General features: G+C 42.4%; 1 protein-coding gene across 1 annotated transcript; it reads right to left on the reverse strand.

Annotated features, from left to right (window-relative positions):
• Positions 1-8,518: 8,518 nt before the first annotated feature.
• Fcgr1a (Fc gamma receptor Ia) lies at positions 8,519-16,329 on the reverse strand. The gene is made up of 6 exons (XM_026381867.2): positions 16,247-16,329; positions 15,842-15,862; positions 14,815-15,069; positions 10,986-11,237; positions 9,824-10,108; positions 8,519-8,928 (listed from the first exon to the last, which is right to left on the reverse strand). Exons 1-6 carry the CDS (start codon positions 16,275-16,277, stop codon positions 8,663-8,665), a joined length of 1,110 nt encoding a protein of 369 aa, XP_026237652.1. The 5' UTR covers positions 16,278-16,329; the 3' UTR covers positions 8,519-8,662.
• Between the last annotated feature and the right edge of the window lie 5,474 nt (positions 16,330-21,803).

Consider the following 21,803-nt stretch of genomic DNA (forward strand, 5'->3'; position numbering starts at 1 on the left):
GTTGTATTTAGGCTTGAAAGACCCAGGGATTACAGGAGAGGTCCAAGACCCTCACAGGTGAAGCTTCCCCGGGTCCAAGCGGCCCTGGGTGTTGCCCCCGGGAACCTGGGGAGATACAGGACACCACTTACCCCGCCCCCCCCCCACCGGGCCGCACCAAAACACAAAAACCAGACCCAGCGTCCTGCACCAGGTCCCTTTGGGAACTGGATCTCAGTCCAGGGAGGCTTTCCCACCCAGGATAGGTAGATCCCGGATCCCTGGGGACTAAACCCCAGTTTCCGAACCCACTTGGGGACAACGCTGGATCCTGGGTTCCCTGCCCTCCGGCCCCCTGGTTGTGCGCCCGGGCTCTGAGGGTGCGGGAGCCAGAAGGTGGGTTCCCGGACCGGGAGGCTGCGGCCATCTCCAGCACCCTCCCTGCGGCCGCCTGGTCCCCGCCAGCACCCTCCCTGCCGTCGCCTCCAGCGGCCGTTCCCTGATTGTCCCGGAGGCTGAGGAGCCAGAGCCCCTGCGGGAGGTCAGAACCCTCCTCTCCTTGCTGTGGCTGGCGATCCCCGGTCTCCGCGGGGGCCTCGGCAGAGCGGACACCAGTCCCCGCAGCCCGCGCTGCGGAGGCCGCGAACCCCACAGGCAGCCGCCAGGGGGAGCGCGCGGCGCCACTCGGGGACAGCGGTTCCAGCCGCACCCGGCTACTCGCGGTACTGCCCCCCCCACCCCCGCTTGGTTTGCACACCTGCCCGCCAGGAATGAATACTTGGGCTGGGGTTTTGCGGGGTCCCCGGGAGTCGGTGCTGCTCCTCGCACCAGGGAGACCCAGACACGCACGACTTGTGAGGTCTTCCAGCCGCTGAGCGCACTCTAGAACTCCTTTCTCAAAGTGGGGCTGGGAAAGCAAAGAACTTCTCCTGGGGCTTAAGGGAGAGTTTGTAGAGAGAATCACCTGGCAGCTTTCCCGCCAGCGCGTGCTGGGACACTGGCTGCCTCCCCGGCCAGGGGTGAAGACCATAAGGTACACATGCGACCACAAGGTGGCACCAGCGGTCCTCCTCGACACACACTCTGAGCACCATTCCTGGTGCAGACGCCACCTGGCAGTGATGTGGCCATCCCAGAGCAGGTTCTAAACTCTAGCTCAGGTTGAACTCTGTTGTGGCGGAGCAGGCGAACAAATGTTAGCTGCAGGGTGGGCTGAACACTCGCCCCCACCCGCCTGGTTCCCCATCTCTTGTTGGCCTCAAGGCTGAGCACTCAGCACCCACTCAGGATTGAACACTCAGCCCCACTCAGGGTTGAACCGTCAGCCCGACTCAGGGTGAGCACTCATCCCCACTCAAGGGTGAACATTCAGCCCCCACTCAGGGGTGAGCACTCAGCCCCACTCAAGGGTGAACCCTCAGTCCCCAATGAAGGGTGAGCACTCAGCCCCACTCAAGGGTGAACCCTCAGCCCCACTCAGAGCTGAACACTCAGCCCCACTCAAGGGTGAACCCTCAGCCCCACTCAGAGCTGAACACTCAGCCCCACTCAGGGGTGAACACTCAGCCCCACTCAGGGGTGAACACTCAGCCCCACTCAGGGGTGAACACTCAGCCCCCACTCAGAGCTGAACATTCAGCCCCACTCAAGGGTGAACACTCAGCTCCCACTCAAGGGTGAATGCCGAATGCCAAGTGCCAATGTCTCGGCTGGCACTGAATCACGAGCCACCACACAGCTTTGTAGGTTCAAACAGCAATTCTTTATTCCCGATCTCACACCAGCCTCCACACATGTTCAGGGACAGTCTCTGTCTGCCCGCACAATTCACCTACTCCACGAGGCTTTTTCCAAATCCCATTATAATCTCACGAGAACTCAACGGGAACAAGCAGCAGGAACACCCTAATCCCAGCAGCCATAATCTTCAACCTCAACTTCCCTAAAACCCATATTCTTAAACCGGGAAACGCCTTAAACCGGGAACACCCTAAACCCAAGGACCGGGATACTTCCTCAAACCTGCAGGATACTTCCTCAAACCTGGATCCACCCTCGATCACCTTGAGCAGGGTCATCTTTCTCAAACACACAAGCAAGGTCGCAGCAAATTTCCAAGGCAAGTCCATTTAACATGGGGTACACTGGCAAGGATTACGATGCGTCAATACCTACTTGGTAATGGCTCTCAGCAGGTGAACACTCAGCCCCACTCAGGGCTGAGCACTCAGCCCCCACCCATCTGGTGCAATGGCAACCCACATCTGGCCCCACCAGGGCTGAATGAAGGCAGAAGGTGACACCCTTAGCAAGTACTGTGCGATCCAATCACTAAAGCCCAACAAGGCAGCGTGCAGACCCAGAGACCCCAGTTAGATTTTGGCTATAAAAATGCTCTCCTGCCAGCCCCCTCCCCGCTCTCGCTTTCCGCTCTTTTCTCTCTTTCCCCTGTTCTCTGGGAGGCACTTTGCTCTCTCCTTCCCTCGCTCTCTTTTCCTCTTCCTTCCCTGTTAATCAGACACCGCTGCAATAAATCTGTCTTGGTCGCTCAGAGTGTTGTGATCACTTTCCTTTCAAACTCAAAATAGTGCCTGAATGACCGTTAAGTAGGTTATTTACAACAGAATCTATTAACACATCCCTCTTAGGAACATAGAAATGATTGGTGACAGCAAGCAGATTTGCAAATTATAGTATCCAATGATTTTTTTAAAACTCGAACAATTTTTCTACATTAGAAAATATGAAACACCTTCAGTACAGATACTTTGACTTATAACGTTGATTTGTCACAAGTAAAAGATCTTTTCATCTCCTTGGATATGCAACTGAGAAATAGACTGAACCAGGGGTGAGGTCAAGATACCAATCTCCCTTTACTGAGAGTGATGAAAATGCTGGTGTTATAGGGCTGGGCCCTTCCTGGAAACTGAGACAACATGAAGAACCTGGATTCTTGTCATCAAGTCGGAAAGATTTCAGACACGTTGCTCAAATTTACAGGCAAGAGTTTACTGAAGGGATAGAAGAGAAAGGGATACTCTCCAAGGAGAGAGTGGGTCCTCTCCGACAGGAGAGGGACAGTGTGCCTCTCCTGCACTCCTGCTTTATTGGGGATCCCAGGAAAGTTTCCAGAGTCCCACCCAGGTCCACCTCTTGACTTTTGACTGCCAGCAGGATGACATCAGACTTTCAAGTCCCCACTGCCATGATAACTCTAGGTCGAGTTGGCCCATGCTGACTGGTTCTAATTGGATTCTTATCCACAAATTCTTACAGGTATTATGGTTAGGAGGAATTACCCTCTCTTCCTGAGTTCTGGGATCTGAACTGTGGAAAGGTTACAAAAGTCTCTCCCTTCATGGTAAGTTGACTTCTTCTTATTGATATTATTTTGAGCCTGCAGTTCTCAAAATAATAACAGGTAGATAACAAGTAGTTGGCTGAGAAACGTGACATATCCTGTCCCCTTAGGTCAGGCAGGGCTGCAGATAAATTTCTTCTTGGAAAAGAAAGCATGCGGGAGCCAGGAAAGTGGGCCCATTTTATAGAATTATTCTCTTAACTCGTACTCCTACATCTGTCTGTCCCCTATCACCAGGACACTGCTCTTTGAAGCCAGCTGATATTCCCCACCATGCTTTTACATATCTCAAATGCTTTTTAAGGTAGCATTTATGCAGTTCACACAATATTTCCAGCTTCTTGTTTATGCCTACTGTAGGATTTTAACATCCTCTTTGTGGTTGGGTTGAGCTATATAAATCTGACCAATGAGTCAAAAGTGAAATATTGTGTGTCATTTCTGGGATGAAACACTGAATTCCTGATTTGAGATGTTCTCTAACACAACTGGCTGTATTCCAGACAATGGTGCTTTCATCAGCCCCCTCAGCTGACTCTGATGTAACAGGAATGAAAAACCAAACTTGTTTTAAGATGCTGAGGAAAAGGGATCAAGGCAGGGGAAGATGGGAGAGAAGGGGGGCAGCACTGGAGACTGAAATAGAGAAAACTATGTTACATGCATTTGTGTGTGTCTAAATGAACTCCACTAATATATAACTGTAATGCACTAAAAAATAAAATAAGAAATTCTGAGCAGGTACTGGGTTGTGCACATGCTTGTTGCTTAGATGAAATAAAGTGAAGTTGTATTGATATTTCTTACTTAACGTTATCTTTGCCTTGCTTTCAGAAGACTGTCTCTTGGAGCTAATTGGGTTTTTGTTTGGTTGGTTTTTGTTTATTTAATAATAAAGAAAAGGCAAGATCTTTAAAATGTTCATGAATTCTGCCCCACCTCTCTGCAATACATTAAAATTCAGAACATCTCAGCATGCACCAACATATTCATTTCTAATACCTATCTTTATCCCTAAGTGTAAGATGGGAAAACCCATAAGGACTTAACTCTAGTTTATAATGCTTCATTTCTTGATTTCTGTCAGTAAAATTAGCTGTCTTGAATTTTGCTCCAAATGACAACCAGTGAAATTCCAAATTCCGACTTCAAAAAGCAAGACTATAATTCACAGAAGTACAATCAGAAGCAAATGAGAATGTTCCCTCTCCCTTTCTTTTTTTCCATATTCTTTTTTTTACTTAATATTTTTTAGTTGTAGTTAGACACAACACCTTTATTTTATTTATTTATTTTTATGTGGTGCTGAGGATCGAACCCAGTGCCTCACATGTGCTAGATGAGCACTCTACCGCTAAGCCACAACCCCAGCCCCTCTCTCCCTTTCAGTGAGAAGGAGAGAAAATATTTTACATCATAAATCAACTTTTAAAGATCTGATCTGAAGCTCTGGGCATGGTGGCACATGCCTGTAACCCCAGCAACTTGGAAGGCTGAGGCAAGAGTACTGCAAGTTCAAGGCCAGCCTCAGCAATTTAGCAATACCCTCAGCAACTTAATGAGACATTGTCTCAAAAAAATTAAAAGATCTGGGGATGTAGCTCTGTGGTAAAGCACAATCCCCAGTATAAAAATAAATCTGATTTGGTAAGGTTTTAAACTGGAATCACAGGAATATCAAGCTTGCTTTCCTGTGCCAAATAGCACCATATATGTATTTTTTTTCTGTAACTAATTTGTGTACTATGTTAAAATAAATGTGTCTCAAAGTATATTTGACCAAAGAGGTCTTACAAGACTCCAAAGACTATAAATTGTTGCTGTGGCATATAAAACTGTTTCAGGTTGGATTCTCTGGAAGTAGATGCTAAAACAGTTTGGAGTGCAAGGAATTTACTAAGGGTGAACACCTGTGAAAGGAAGAGCAGGAAGGAGGGCTAGCAGGGAGAATCAGCCTGCAGAGTGCCCAGTGGAACTTTGATGGAACTGGCAAAGAACTTAAGGACGACTGCCCACAGGCCTGTGCTGCTTGGCTGAGGCCGGAGATGCAGGCTGCTCCACAAAGGGTGGGATTCGCAGGGAGGAAGCTGAGGCGGACCCTGAAGGTGCTTAACTAACAGCTGTAGGCTGTCTGCTGAGGCCGTCCCCAAGTTCTTTCTTGGAAGGGTCTGGGCAGTACATCTCTACATCTACCACTGGCCGCTCCTGTGCCATCTGGATCCACTTCTCCATAGACATCTGGGAAGATCCTCTTTCAGAATTCTTCTGGGATTTTCTTCCTGATGGAAAATGGGTTGGCGGGACAAACTACAGCACCTGTTGTGGCACTTGGATTTCAGGGTCACAATAGCTACTCATTGCCTCAGAGGCTAACCTGGTATCACAATCCAGATCCCAAAGGGCCTGAGTGCCTGGTCACTAAGCCCTTCTAAGTCTGTATTTGCTGCACTTGTCTACTTAAAGTCACCATTGGGAAAGGGAATAATATGAGGCACCGAGTAGATTACTTTGGTTCCATTCATATTTCTATCTCCATTGTAAGTAGCAGCCCATCTCCTGCTGATCGGGATCAGCCATTCCTATTAAGACAGTGACTACTCTTCTTGCCTGCTGGTTCATAGACAAAAGAAACCCGAAGAACCCAGGCATCAGCTAAGGGTTATAATTCCACTGGACTCAGGCTGTGTCATGCCCCCATAGGGGACTAGAATCCCTAACCCCGCTGTCAGGAGTTGTAAGGATAGGGAGCATACAAGTCCCTCAGTGGGTCATTAGGAGTGACAGTAAATGGAAATACTATCTACCGCTTGGCTCTTGGACTCACAGTCTTCCTGCTAGAGACACAGTGCACATATGGCATTGTGGAGGACGGTCCCTTAACTGTACCTTCCAGCTGTGCCTTGAGCAGGTCACCCCAGCTCCCCCCTAGGCTCAGACTTCTGGGTGGTACAGGCTGGAATGGGCATAAGGGCCCAGGGTGGGGGACTCTAAGAACCTAGTCCTGATATAGCTAAAATCCAGAAATAAGGGGGTAGACAGGAAAGCAAATTTTTCAATTAAGAAATTGGTTTAACCAAATAAGTTGTTTAAGTAGTAAATTATCACAAGAAACAAATGTGACAAAGAAGTGTGGAAAAATTTGGACAGCAAACACAAAAGAGAGTGGGAAAGAGAGAGCACTTTGTGCTTTGGTAATAACTGGCCTTGTTCCAGCACCCCCCCCCCCGCCCCTGCCCTCCCGGCCACAGTGCTCTGTCTGTATTCCTGTCTGCCCCGTCCCCATTCACCTTATGCCCTGGGGAGTACTTTCCCCAAATTTTATCCACTCTCTGGGGGTAGACAGAGATCTCCCTTCTGGGCGTGAATCTCTTGTGCTTCAGTTCTCAATTCCTCAGGAAGGAGTTTCCTGCAGAATGTTCCTGGGCCGTCCTTGGGCCTCTTTGCTAAGGGGCTCATCCCCTACAGCTCTAACTCCCCTGCTTTCTCCCTCCATAAGGCCAAACATTCTGTGCAGTCAACAAACTCCTGCCATGACATGATATCACTGCTTTTCCCTATTTGATACACGTTGGAATTGCTGTGCTTCTATTGAGGTGATAATTATTATATTTTTGAAGGTTAAAGGGAAGAATATTCTTTTTGTCTACAGATGGGGAAAGCAGTTGGCCACGGTGATGTTCATCGACTTCAAGTACCAACTTGCTTGGGAATTGTGATGGTTAGCATCTGGACTGTCCCCCATAGGCTCATATGTTGAAGGCCTGGTCCTCAGTGTAGCAATATGCAGAGGTGGGGCTTTTAGGAAATAATTGGTTCAAGAGGGCTTTAACCTCAACCAGTAGATTAACCCACTGATGGATGAATAATTTGAATGGACCTTTGGGAAGTGGTGGAAACTGTAGGAGGCGGGACTTGGTTAAAGGGAGTGGACTCTGGGGATTGTGACATGGGGGCCTATATCTTGTCTCCGGCCCCTCCCTGCTGCCTCCCTCTTTGCTGCCCATCTCCCACGAGGTGAGCAGCTCTTCTCAGCCACACCCTCCCCATGACGCTCTCCGCACAGGCCCACAGCTATGGAGCTGGCTGACTGTGGACTGAAACTCCTGAAACCATGAGCCCGAGTAAACCTTTCCTCCTCTAACTTGTCCCAGTGACAGAGAGTTAACACAGGGAGGTTCCAGGTGGCTGGTACTGAGGTGAATCCCACCACGTGGAGCCAAGATGGAGACTAGGTGGGGATGAGCCTTATCTGTCATATAAGCCATGTTTTGTAAAAAACAAATGATCTAGAGTCACATTTCTATGCTAGTTATCCTCCCCCCACACCTTCCTTCTATAAAGTCTTATTCCCATATTTCTGTTTTTATGTTAGCTATGTTATAGAGTAGTGAGAAATATCTTGTTTCCAAACTTTAGTCCAAGTGGAAGAGCAGCATATTTTTAGTAATTATCCAGAAAATCAGAAGGGGAAATCAAATCTCTGGTAGCAAGGGCCAATACCTTATGATATCACTGCTTTTCCCTATTTGAAACTTTCCTTGCTTGGAGATCTGGGTTTGTTTATTAAGGAAAGTAGGAGTTACATTCTGCCTTCCTATAAGGCAGGAGAACAGGAATGGATAGGCGGGACTTTTGGTGTCTCTGGATTTAAAGAGATTACAAGAAACTTCCAAATGAATAACACGCCCATTTCTCATCATGAATATCTCTTTCATGTTCATCTCTTCTACCTCTGACATGACTGGAAACATTCTCCGTTGGCTAACCAAAAGAAAAAGCCAAGAAGCAACTATCCTAACCCACAGGGGTGAGCTTTCTCATTCCCTCAGCTCCTCAGAGGTCATTTGTAAGTTGTATTTCCTTCCTTTTAGTCTACACAATTTCCTGGTCTTCCTGAAATCCCCTCACCCATCTCTGAATATCTCTTCCTATCTCCTTCTTTCTCTCATTCTATCTTCTTCTCTGTCTTAATCGCTTGCACATATGCACAACCTCGCCGTTTTATCTTGTTCTCAGAAGTATACTATTTTTCAAACTACTACCTCACAGGATAACCAGATTGGACTTAACCTCCAAATTTTTAAAGATTTCTTTGGAGTAGATCTCAATTCAAATCATCTCTGATTACCAAAGTTCCAAATATGTCTCCATTGAAGTCAGCTCATGTATTTTTCTTTATTTAACAGTTATGTGCCATGGGACCCACAATTCTAGTGCACTTCAACTTTGGGGAGTTTGTGCCTCAGTGCTCCCACAGAGAGGAAGGGACAGTGGCAGTCCAGATCTATGGCCGCCCCTGAGTTGCCGCTGTCCTCCTTCCTAGGGATTCTTCTGTTGTGCTTTTTCTTGAGGCTGTTCTTGTTGTTCCAGATAATTCACCTCTTCTTCTAAATATCTATCTTTTTGAAGGTGGGAAGTTACTTTCTTCCCAGAATCTGAAGCCAAAGAAACTTCTAAATTCCATTTTTTCTTTCTTTGCAGTTCTTTATGTATCGTCACACAGAGAACAGTGTTCACCAAAAATATTATTCCCACTGATACATAGAAAAGGATGTTAAACCAGACAGGAGTTGGCGACTGGAGGCCTGAAACAGAAAGAGAAAAGATACTGTCAGAAACCAGAGGGGTCTGACTGACTTATGTGCGGAAGAAAAAAATGAGTGAGGCTGCAGCACCTGCCCCCAGTGGAGGTGCTGATGGGTTCAGGGGACAGGAAGGGACTGGAGGAACCCAGTCTTACGTAACTGGTGGTCTTGCGTTAGTTTCAGAGATAACTGCTATCTCTATGCCATTTAATGCTTGAAGATGAACTTTTCCCTTGAAGAGTCTTTGTTCCCAAGCTCACAGTCCTTACACCTCAGTTAAATCAACACTCGAGCAGGTAGTTTTGTGCAGTGGACAATATCACCCTCTCATAAATCAACCATGAAAATTATTTGATTCAAAAACTATATCCCAAGATGGGCATGGTGGCACATGCCTGTAATCACAGCAATTCAGGTGGGATCAGGAAGGAGGATCTCATGTTTGGGAAAGGGCTGGGGGTGTAGCTCAGTGGAGAGCACCCCCAGTTCAATCCACAAAAATAAAACTTAAAAACCACACCTCGTGTGTTCATATCCCCAGACCTAGGGCAGTAAATAGGAGGAACTCGATATATTGTTGATGAGGGAGAGAGAAGGGAAGGGCAGAAAAGGGAAGGAAGGAGGTGGAGTGAGAGGGGAGGAAAGGACAATAGAAAATGAAGAAGGGGAAGAAAAGGAAGAATGATGAAGGAAAGAAAAAAGAAAGAAAAATTCATGAAATTTGTGATGAGAATAGTGAGTTCTGAATCAGGAATGGAAAGGCCTGTCCGTAGGCTTTTCCGAAAGAGATTTCCTCCTCCTGGCTGGGCCACAAAACCCTTGAACAAGCCTCAACCCCACAAGAGAAAAGGGAGCCGCTTCTCCCTTGTCAGCAGCAGCCCATCTTCTCTCTCACCCAGCACTTGAAGCTCCAAGGCAGGGCTGCGCTTCAGTACGTTCCCATCTTCTGTGACTGCCTCACACCAGTAGGAACCGGAGTCCTCTCTTCTAGCAGCTAAGATCTGGTACTTGGAGGATGCGTTTCTGTCCACTAGGGTCTTGCTGCCCACGTAGAAGGAGTAGTACAGCTGCAGGCCAGCCCTCTCTGGGAGCAGCGTGGTTTCACAGCTCAGGGTGACCAGGTTCCCCTCCAGGAGGGGGAGTGACAAGGATGCTCTCAGCACAGGGACTGAAAACAGCTCTAAAGAGAAAGTGATGGGGACAGGTTGAAGCTCAGTGGTAGAGCACCCCCAGGTTAAGGTTCTTTTCACAAAAGACAGACCCTCCCAACCCCTTGGGAAACTTGCCCAAGAGAATGCATCCGTAAGGCATCCTGTTGATAATACTCTACTCAGTTCATGCTTCCCTGAATGGCCATTTGTTTATAAATAACCATTCCCTTTGGCACAGTCTACCCAGGGAGTTTAGTGAATCACACTTACGTCCCTGACTCAAAAGAAAATCTGGGTCATTTCTTTCCTACAGGAAGGGACTTTTTTTTTTTTTTTCAGACAGAAAAAAAGTTGCTACTGATGGTGAATACTAAGAAAAAAAGACCATGAAAGAATGAGAACAAGGGCCATGTGGAAACTAGAACACGGGAAGCTGTTTCATGTACAGATGCTTAGAAAGAACTGGGACAGAAGGGCCACAATGTCCCTGAGACAGATGGAAGGCTAACTAATTCCTAATGTTTTCCTTTCATGAAATTCCTGATGTATTCATGAAATTCCATTGGATTATTTTCTAATAACTTCCTTAGCCACTTTGAGTGAATCTCTATTCTTTGTGACTAAAACAAAATTAATGAAATGAATCTTTACTATGCCCTGCCTTTGACATTAATCCTGCAGTTACTGATGGGGCACTGTGATATCCTGGAAAGAGCAATGGACTAGGACCTAGAGACCTCAGTTCTGGACTAACCAAGCTACTGGTCATTGGTGGCCTTCAGTGATGCAATTTGCCACTCTAGAACTCAGTTTCTTCACTTAAAAATTTAAGTGAGATTTTTAGATGATTTTCATTGTCTCTCTGGTCCTTACAACTATAGTTCTAGAACTGTTCAGATACAGTACCTTTCACAGTGACAGTTACTCCCTCTGATGTGTAGCGATGTCTTCCCAGGCCTGAGCAGTGATAGACGCCATTGTGACTTGTGTTGGTTTTCTGAATGGTAAATTCAGAATTCCGAGGAGAAAACTGAAAAGCTTTGCCATTTTGGTAGAAAAGCACATTGTACACCGGCTTACTCTTCCATGCATGACACCTCAAAGTCAGAGGTTCTCCTTCAGTGAAGACTCTGCTAGAGATCTGGAGTAGCAGCCAATCTGAAAAATGTGGACCCCAAATGTATGCATATAGTGAAGGAGGTACAAGGAGGCCAAATCTTCACCCTGGGGACCTATCATTTTCTCCTTGCAACATTCCAAATTCAGAACTCTGCTAAATCTGAGGCCTGTGTCTCGTTTCTCAAATATCTTTCGCTTTGGTAGAAAGAAAGGTAATCTTTACCAGAAGCTGTGCACAAAGCCCTTTCTTATCTTCCCTTTCCAGATCTGAGAAATTGATTGAGTCAAGAATTCTAAGATGTCACCAATGAGTCACAACTCTGCACCTTTATTTTTTTCCTTCCCCAGGGACAATTGGTTTGGCTCAATAAAGATGAAATCCTTGGGGTAAAAGGAGGAGAGACAATATAATTTTCCACCCTCCAGAACTTAATAGACGGCAGGTATTCCAATGCTGATATAGAATGACAATAATTCATGATAATTATATCCAATAACACTCATGAATCTCGCTATATTGTTTCTAAATACACCAGACTCTTCCTGTCTTTATTTCCATTCCCAACAAAGACATGCTAAATGTCTGCACTACCCAAACACACATCTTTGCTTTACATATGCAAAGCACAGTGGGAGATTTTGACACACTTCCATCAGAAACTGCTGAAACACTAGTGATATTAGAGAATGCTTGAATGACACAATTAACAGATTTGATTTTGTGGACTGCTGTACCACAGAAAAGAGAAGATTCATATACTTTTCAAACATATATGCAATTGTTAAAAAATTGAGCATGTGCTAAGCGACAAAGCAATTTTCAACAAATACCAAGAAATTGATCCTATATTTTACAGAAAATCTGACTAAAATGTTATACAGTTAGTAACCAATAAAGCCACTCTCCAAAATCTTCTAAATAATTTAGAAGTAACAAAAAAGAGAGAAATCACAATAGAAATTTTAAAATTCTAACCTATGACACTGAGAATATTTCATCAAAAATTTGTGGGATGCAGCTTTTAGCAGACATATTCTACTAATTTTCCCACTCAAACACTATTCCTCCACCTTCATGACCTTGAAGTAGAAAGAGGACATTCATTCCAAGCTACATGGGTAGGACCTGGGTCCACCAGTCAGCTGTATTTCTTGGTTTCAGTGTCCACAGATTTAACTAAAGTGACTGACCAACAATGTAACTGTAATTGAATCCTCCACTGTTGAATAATTGTGGAAAAAAAGTTTTTAAAAATGGGCTTAGGGAACAACAGCCCCCAAACTTGGTGTATTGTACTGTAATAAAATTAAGAGCATTTGTTCATTAAACAAACAAACAAACAACAAAGGTAGTGAAAAGGCAAGCCAAGGAGTGGTAGAAGATAATTGCGACACTTGACTCATATCCATAACAAATAAAGAACTATATAAGTCAGTAAGAAAAAGACAAAAGAAAAATTGGTGAAAAGACCTTATCAGGTACTTTACAAAAGAGAATATCCAAATAGGTAATAAACATGTGAAAAATAGTCAATAGCATAGTCATCAGGGAAATACAAATTAAAACCATAGTGTGATATTATTATACCTCCACCAGGATGGCAAAAATGAAAAATACAGAAAACTCCTAATAGTGATAAAGGTGGAGAGGAACAAAACTTCTCATACTGTCAGAGTCAAAAATTGGTATTAGGACTCTGAAAACCTGTTTAGCAATATATCTACTAAAGTTGATTACGTACATATTTCGTAGCTGGCAAGTACACTAATAGGCATTTTCCAACACATACATATATCTATGTGCACCAAAAGACATGTAAAAAAATGTCCATAGCAGTACTATTGGTAAAAAGCCCAAACTGGAAACAAATCAAGAATCTATCAGTGGAATAGAAAAATATATAATAAGTAATGAGAACTTGAACTTCAACTTCACAACATGTGTGAATTTCATAATTATAATGTTAACAAAAAGAAGCCAGACACAAAAGAGCATGACAGGAACCATACTGTAGCCATTTTTTGAAGTTCAAAAACAGGCAAAACTATGGTGTTAGAAGTCCGTCTTGGGGTGTAGTGACTAGAAAAGGGCAAGAAGAAGTTTCTTGGTTCTGGAAATGTTCTGTTTCTTGCTCTGGGAGGCGTTTCCATGGTGACCATTCACTGAAATGTGCACTTAGGTCCTGTGCACCAACAGCAGCCCAATAGGGCCGGGCAGCTGTGAGTAGGGTTTGCTACATGTGAGTTATCCTTCAAAGAAAGAAAATGGGCTCTCCACAGGCCTAGTCTTTTTTCTTCTTTTTGGTCACTTGACCCAAGAAAAACTTATGCTTCTACTCAAACTACACAAAATCTCTTGTTGAAATATCTCTGTCAGCTCCCTGGCTTCTCCTCTCATATCTGCATCTTAAGAACTTATTCCCAGAGTCCTGAGGGACACAGGAAGAACACCTAGCTTTCCCTAGACATTCTCAACACTTCCTCAACTAGATCACATTTCCTCTGAGCAACTGAGTCAGCTTTACATGTGATTCTGCCGCTAACATGCATTACCTTTGGCATTATCAATTACAAAGAAGTTTGAGCTTATTGCTTTTGACTATCTAAATAATACATTTGGGTGTTTTGTCCTGAATAATAAAACATATCCCCCTCCATCTCTAGGAAATAGAAATTTGCTACAGATTGAAAAGGTGGCAGGTTTATTTTCCTGCTTCTATTCATTAAAGTCTCATGTAATTCCACATCTAGAATATCTTAGAACTACACTTTGAAATGGGCCACAGACTCTATGTATAAAATGTCTATTGCAGTACTGTTTATAGAAGTAGAAGAGTAGGAAAACCTTAGTACTAATAGGCAGAATGGTTACATTAATCATATTACAGTCATAGAGCAGAAATGTAGAAGACTTCTTTATTAATATAAACAGTGACAAAAGTAAGATATAAGACAATGCATAGAGTATTCTAATAATCACAGTTTTTTATATTTGTCTTTTAGCTATAGTTGGACACAATACCTTTCTTCCTTCCTTCCTTTCATTTATTTATTTTTATGTGGTGCTGAGGATGGAACCCAGGGCCTCATACATGCTAGGCAAGCGCTCTGTCACTGAGCTATAACCCCAGCCCCTAACAATCACAGTTTTAATTTTAAGTTTAGATAAAGGGCTGGGGGTGTATCTCAGTGGTAGAGTGTTTACAATGCCTTGGGTTCAATCCTCAGTACCATATAAAAAAGTTTACATATATATTAATAGTTTTGCTTTAGTGGAAGGTGACTGTGGGACTAGGATTTTGGGGTTGGAGGGAGACTTTTCACTGTTCATCACTGTGTGTTTGTCTGAACTATCATTATTTACTTTGTGATGGCAGAAATGTCAACTAATGATAAAATATAAGAGTCTGCATTTTCCTCTGGACACCCTACTCACAGCTGGCCCCCTGGGCTGCTGTTGGTGCACAGGAACCTTGATGTGATGTTCTGAGTCTATTGATTAATTTCAGTAAGGAGCCACTTAGAGCTGAGACTTTCACTTAAATGAAGACACACACACAGAGAACACCCAGGAAGGCCCTGTGATTCCATCCCTCCTGCTCCATGCCACACTCACCTCTGCGGATTTCCAGCTGTACAGGATCACTTGGCACCGAGAGACCTGTCTGGCACCTGTATTCACCACTCTCACTGACCCTCGCTGCAGTGATGCTATACTTGGAGGTCGAGGTCTGAATGGCTGTGCCGTTGAGAAACCACCGTGTGGAGTTGTCTCCAGGCGGTTGCGGCCCCTCACACAATAAGGTGACCTGTTCATCTTGGAACACACTTACCCACGGAGGCTGCAAGGTGATCACTGCCTTTGTGGGGTCTGCTTGGGGATAAAACCAAAGCAAAACAAAAAGTGGAGTGAAAGGAAGGGCTCCGAGTGGTTGGTGAGGTTTTGTGGACAGCACAAAGAAAAGTTGCGTATTTAGATTAGTTTAAAAAATAGGCAAGCAGGAGCCCACAAAAGCCAGACTTTAAAAGTGTCCAGATCCTGCTGTAGAGAGCTCTGTTTTTATTATTAAATCCTAATTGGGGTGTTAGAGATTTGGGGTTCCTGAGGATGGATTACTGACTTAGATCTCCCTAATTCTCCTAGTGAAGCAAGTTCTAAACTAGTGCAGACTGTCAGGAGTCAGTGTCCTTGTCCTCAGTGCCATACTGTTTCTGAGGGTAAAGCACAGACCTTCATAGGCTTCTGCTTTGGAAATGGAGGCTCAAATGCCTCCCTTTGAAGCCTTTAGTACCTGCCTGACTCTCTCTGAGGAGAAAAAACTGATTTAGCTTTCTTGTAACAGGGATTGCCCCGTGGGATGTTGAAAAACCCAGCCTAGCTGCCTCTGTGTTTTCGCAATCCTGGCCATTTCCGCTTTCATAAGCACATTTAGGCATTTAGTGCCTCAGTCAGGGCTCATTCAGAAAGCCTTAGAAGCCTTGGAAAGAAAACTGACAAATCATATCACACTCTGCATGTACACAGTTTATAAGTCTTTCTTATGTCTGTGCTCTCTCTATTCTCTCTTCTTTAGGTTAATGGAACTCATCCTTTGGAAGAAAGAAGTGGTGTAAGAGGAGAATCTGAGGTAGCGATCACTTACCCACTTGCCCACCAACTGGAACTGCAAAGATGGAAGAGCAGAGGCATCAGGTGATTAGTGGGAGATGACGAGACAGGAAGAATTGGAGAGACAGAGCTAATTAGACTCTGGGGGGCCAGTTTAGGTTTCTTGACCTAAACTATCCCTCTTTCCAAAAATCAAGTGCCAGCAGAACTGATGATTATTGATGAAACTTTATTTTGAAATGGGGTTTTCAGTCTAAATGTATCTCAGGGTCCCCCTTCCCACCCTTTTGATATAATAAGCACCAATAAAGCATCAAAGCACAGATACAATTATCTTCATACTCATGAGTTCTAACCCAAATATCCAAGGAAGACCAAAAATGTTGATCCAAAGCCAGAATCCATGCCCGTCTAGTCACCCTCTCTGAGCCCAACTTACCCCAAAGGAGCAGAGCTGTCAAGAGCCACATATCACCTCCAAGCTGGCGAGCAGTAAAATCTGAAATATGCAAGACACCAAAGACGTTTTACTGGGGGATTTGGAGCCAAGATTAGAAAAGAGGAAGGAAATTGCCTTTTCTTACCACTTTCATCATGACCATTTTCTGGGAAGTACATCCCTAATTCTTTACATATATAAATATATAGTTTTAGTTTAGATGGACAAAATACCTTTTATTATTATTATTATTATTATTATTATTATTATTATTTTGGGTGGGGTTCTTTTTTTTTTTTACTGGGGGTCAAACTCAGGGCTTTGCCACTGAGCTACATCCCAGGCCACAATACCTTTATTTTATTTTGTTTTGTTTTTATGAGGTAAGCAAACATTTAACCACTGAGCCATAACCCAGCCCTATCCCTAATTCTTGAAGCATGTACTCCCCATTCTCCTGTTCCTTAGCCCATCTCTCTCAGTGTGAAGTTCTGGTTTTGGGGTTATGAACTCTTAAATCCAGGGGAAGGACTAAAGTTTTAATGACATTTTATTTTGATTATTCTTCCTCTGTTTCTTAGGATTAAACTATGAAAAGCACCACTTTTATAATTGGTTCAAGGCCTGGCTAATGTTCGATCATTTGAACCCAGAAGATCCTTTGTCAACCTTCAGAGGCATATAAAGAGTTGCTCATATTTGAGAGTTCCCTTAATACAAAGCCAGCCTTTGCTCCTCTGGGGAGTAGGAAGGATTAGTGTTCCATTTTAGCAAAAAGATGTAAAATGCCATCCTCCTGATTATGAGCTTAAGATATCATGAGTTTGTACTGTTTATCTTGGCCAAATGCAAAGAAATTAAATGTTTTTTCTAAAATATTTATTTTTTAGTTGTAGTTGGACACAATACCTTTATTTATTTTTATGTGGTGCTGAGGATCGAACCCAGGGCCTCACACATGCTAGGCAAGTGCTCTACAGCTGAGCCACAACCCCAGCCCAAAATTAAATGTTTAATGTAAATATTGTGGCAAAGACAAATAACTCCTACCTATTCCTTAGGAAATATCCCTAAGAAGGAAGCTTTAAGTAGATTTAGAAAACTCTGTGCCACCAAAGTGAGTTGGTTCCTGAGGTAGGGTTGTAAAGATATAAAGAAGTTAGGCAGTCTGTCAAGAAATAAAGGGAGATAAAAAGAAACTAGAACGAGTTGAATAAATGCAAGAGGAACTTGGGTAGCAATCTCACAGCAGGGAATAAAAAAACGATGACAAGTAACATTACAGATTTAATTACAGCCTTGATTTTTTCCCCTTAGTCTACACTGTCTTCATAGCCCCATGAGAGGCTGAGAATACCTCTCTGACTCTTGACTATGGCTCATCTGTGTGATTTTCACTAGACTGGAATGTGGGTGGAAACAACATTGCACTACTAGCTTAGAACCAGAATTTCTTTTTTGTTTTGTTTGTTTGTTTTTGTTTTTGTATATGGGATCGAACCCAGGGCACTTTACCACTGAGCCGTATCCCCAGACCCTTTTTATTTTTTATTTTGAGACAAAGTCTCATTTAGTTGCTCAAACTTGCAATCCTCCTGTCTCAGTTGCTGGGATCATAGGCATGCACCACTGTGCTGGGCAAGATCTGGAAGTTCTAAGGAAGCTTCACACATTCTCTCTCACTCTCTGTGCTTCTGTGATTGTCATGATGAGAACATTCTCTGGCTAGCCAGCCATAGTGTGAAGTGAGCTGTTCTAGCCATAGTAGCCTAACGTAGAGCTGCTTCAGTTACCCTGCAAACATGCAAGTGAAAAATACATGCTTACTGTTGCATGCCACTGAGATTTTAAGATTATTATAGTTGACACAGGACCACCAGCCCAGATTAAAACCCTAAATTTTGATCTTGCTAAAGCTTTTTTGTTGTTGGTTTTAAGCTCCCCATCTGGAAGGCCCCACTACCCTACCATTAGTCAACCCCAAAAAGCTGTTTTAAACCCAAGCAACTTTTCGTTTTAAGGAACAAATACAGGGCAAATTCAGATTAGCAAACACATTAAATCATCCCATTATGGGAATAAGAAATTAAAATTGTACATCTTTAATTGAATCAGAGAAAGAGATCAAGGAGGACTCTCCAATGAAAAGTTAGTCCTTCATCAAAACAATATAAAAATCCCTAAAGAGCCACTGACAGTGCCCCTCCCATGCTGTGGGAGCTTTCCTTGCCTGCTTCTAGTAAATCTGCTACTGAATTCTCACCCTCCATTGTCTGAATACTTCATTCTTCAGGTGCATGAGACAAGAACCTTCCAATGCTCATGTGACCCTGTGTCACACAGTGATAGCTGACTGACAGAAGTGGAAAACAAGGAAGACCTGAGAGGAACTCAAGATGTTCTGAGAGAGATGAGAGAAGCCTCAGGTCAATGAGATTTACCTTCAAAGACGTTCATAACTCTTATACTATTTTGTCTCCAAAGTTAGCTACTATAATTTCTTTCATCAGCCTTTCTTCATGGACACAGAGTATATTTCTAACTTTTTGTTATGATCCGCTCTGCAATACCTTTAAACATTTGACTTATTATTTCCTTAGGACACATATCTAAAATCAGCACTGCTCAAAGAAGGTTTAAATTTTTTCTTTTGGATAAAAGATTATTGTCATCTTTTATGTCAGATTATCATCATTGTTGCAATCTCACTGGCAGGGAATAAAATAATGATGACAAGTAGCATTATAGATTTAATTAGAGCCTTGATTTTTTTCCCCTCAGTCTACCAATATTTGTATTGTATGTCAGATAGTTATGCTATGATTATGTATAAAGACATGAATGGTGTGAATATACTTTGTATACAACCAGAGATCTGAAAATATGTGCTCTATATGTGTAATATGAATTATAATGCATTTTGCTGTAAATTAGAATGAAAAATAAAAAATAGGGATTTCTATTTTGCTAAATCCAATATTGTAATATTGTCAATACTTAATATTGTAATGAGACTTTTAGTCCCTCTCCCCAAATCTATAGTTATAAAACAGACCCACAGTACTCATAATTTTAATTTCCCTGTTTATTAATAAAGTTGAACAATTTTTCCTATATTTATTCACTAGCTATGTAGTTTTTTTAAATGAAATATGTCTTTAGCTTTTATTTTACTCACTTTGTGCACTTTTGCCGTTTTCATACTGATTTGTAGCAGTTTAAAATTTTAGTCTAGATACAAACCCTTGTGGATTATTTGTATTGAAATTATTTCTTCCTGATTTGTAACTTTTCTTTTCATTTTCTTGTTATCCTTTCACATACAAAAGTTCTTAGTTTTGATGTAGTCACATTTATCAATATTTTATGGATAGTATTTTGTCTTGCTTAAAAAGTCTATTTCAATGTATTTTCTTCTAAAAGTTTCAAATTTTTTATTTTAAACTTTAGTCTCCAATCTGTCTGTAAATTATATCTATATATGGTGGTAAAGTAAGTATCCAATTTCTTTTTATTACATATATGTATTATATACACATATACACACCACACACACACACCACATATACGTACATACACACATAACCAGTTGTCTCAGTATCATTTAAAGTACGTAATTGGAAATTCTGATAAAAACTATCATAATATATATAATTGTATTTATCATATATAATTATGTGATATATATATATATATATATATATATATATATATATATATATATATATACTCTGTGTGTGTGTGTGTGTGTGTGTGTATAGTGTGTAATTCTGACTGGAGTCTATGCAATTTCACAGGCAATTTGCTTTCCCTGTCCCAATACCACAACATCTTAATACTATGGATTTATAACATATCTTCAGGTATGGTCATGTATGTATCTCTAACTTACTCATCTTCAGGATGTCATGGTTATTCGTGGATTTTTGCTCATTAACATACCTATCTGTATCAACTCATCAAATATTTGTTGGGACTTAGATCAGAATTATATTGAATATGTAAATTAATTTGGAGAGGGTTTGTATCTTTATGTCATTGAGTCTTATAAACTATGAACCTGGTATATATTCAATTATTTTGCTTTCCTTAATAAGTTTGTATATTTTTATTCATAAATGTCTCACAGAGATCTTGGAGGCTTGTGGGAAGCTATTTCTGACACGTGATTGGGTGGCTCCCGTTAAGGGTCTGAGGCGCTCTGGCTGTGTCGAAGCTTTCCCGGCCCTTTCCTGATGAGAGAGCCCATCCGTGTGGGGGTGTGCCTGACCACTGACCCCGGGGACCCAATCACTGACCCTGACCTTGGAGTGCAGCCCCCCCTCAACCTTCATTGGATGGAATTCTCCCCTGAATCTCTTGTTCCCCAATAAAAGGCTGGTCCCTGGCGTGTTCAAACTCACTCTCTCCTGCTAGCCCTGAGTAATCCTTGCTGCCCTGCTGGGCGGTTAGAGGTGGGAACCAGAGAGGTAAGCCATCTCGGACCTAGCAATAGAAATAAGGTAACTGAGTCTTTGTGTTTTATTTTGATCTCTTCTAACTAACTTTATGCCTAGAACCTCATTAATGAAACCATTGCGCAGGCCGCATGGTAGAGAGGCTATCTTCCTAAAAAAGTGTGTATATGTATAAAGGCATATTGGGGGGTTTATTTCCATACCACCAAAATGAAGCAAATATTATAATAAAGTGAGACACATGAATTTTTTTGGTTTCTCAGTGCTTATGAAATTTATGTTCACACTATGCTACAGTCTATTAAATATGCAATAGCATTATGACTGAAAATTATGGCTGAAAAGCCATCATTAATTTTAAAATACTGTATTGCTAAAACATGCTAATGATCATCTATCTGAACCTTCAGTGAATCACAATTTCTTTGCTGGTGGAAGGTCTTGTTTCACTGTTCAGATTTGCTCACAATCAGGGTGGTAGTTGCTGAGGACCGAAATGACCACTGCAATTTCTTAAAATAAGACAACACATTTTGCTGCATTGACTGGCTCTTCCTTTCACAAAGATTTCTCTGTAGCGGGTGATGCTGTTTGATAGAACTCTCAAAACTGAAGTCAGCTCTGTTCTTGCTTTATTCACTAAGTTTATGTAATATTCTAACTCTTTTAGTACCACTTGAACAATGTTCACAGCATTTTCACCAGGAGTGAATTGTATCTCTTAGCTTACCCATAAGAAGTAACTCTTCACCGATTAAAGACTTAATTGAGATTGCAGCAATTTAGTCATCAGGATCTATTTCTAATTCTAGTTCTTTTGTTATTCCCAATTCATCTTCAATTACTTCCTCCAGTGATGTCTTAAATCTCTCAAAATCATCCAAAGGGCTAGAATCACTTCCTTCTAAACTTCTGTTAATGTTAATATTTTGACCTCTTCCCATGAATCAAACTTATTCTTTTTTTGGGTGGGGGGGATGAACACTTTTTGAATATGAGGAGTACCAGTGCTTCATATATTTTTCCTTTACTCTTCATAGTCACCCAATTCTCCCTAACTCCACAGTGTAGCACCTCTTTTCTCTAAAGCAGAATGGATT

Source organism: Urocitellus parryii, chromosome 11 (genome assembly GCF_045843805.1).
Source record: "Urocitellus parryii isolate mUroPar1 chromosome 11, mUroPar1.hap1, whole genome shotgun sequence".
NCBI classification, from domain to species: Eukaryota; Metazoa; Chordata; class Mammalia; order Rodentia; family Sciuridae; genus Urocitellus; species Urocitellus parryii.

What these genes read in the sequence shown, in the direction of transcription:
- Fcgr1a (XM_026381867.2), bottom strand. Translation starts at nt 16,277, where the DNA reads ATGTGGCTCTTGACAGCTCTGCTCCTTTGGG. An exon ending in TCCAGTTGGTGGGCAAGTGG is followed by an intron (nt 15,070 to 15,841) that starts GTAAGTGATCGC and finishes ATCCCCAAGCAG; the next exon opens with ACCCCACAAAGGCAGTGATC. An exon ending in AGTAACTGTCACTGTGAAAG is followed by an intron (nt 10,109 to 10,985) that starts GTACTGTATCTG and finishes CTTTCTCTTTAG; the next exon opens with AGCTGTTTTCAGTCCCTGTG.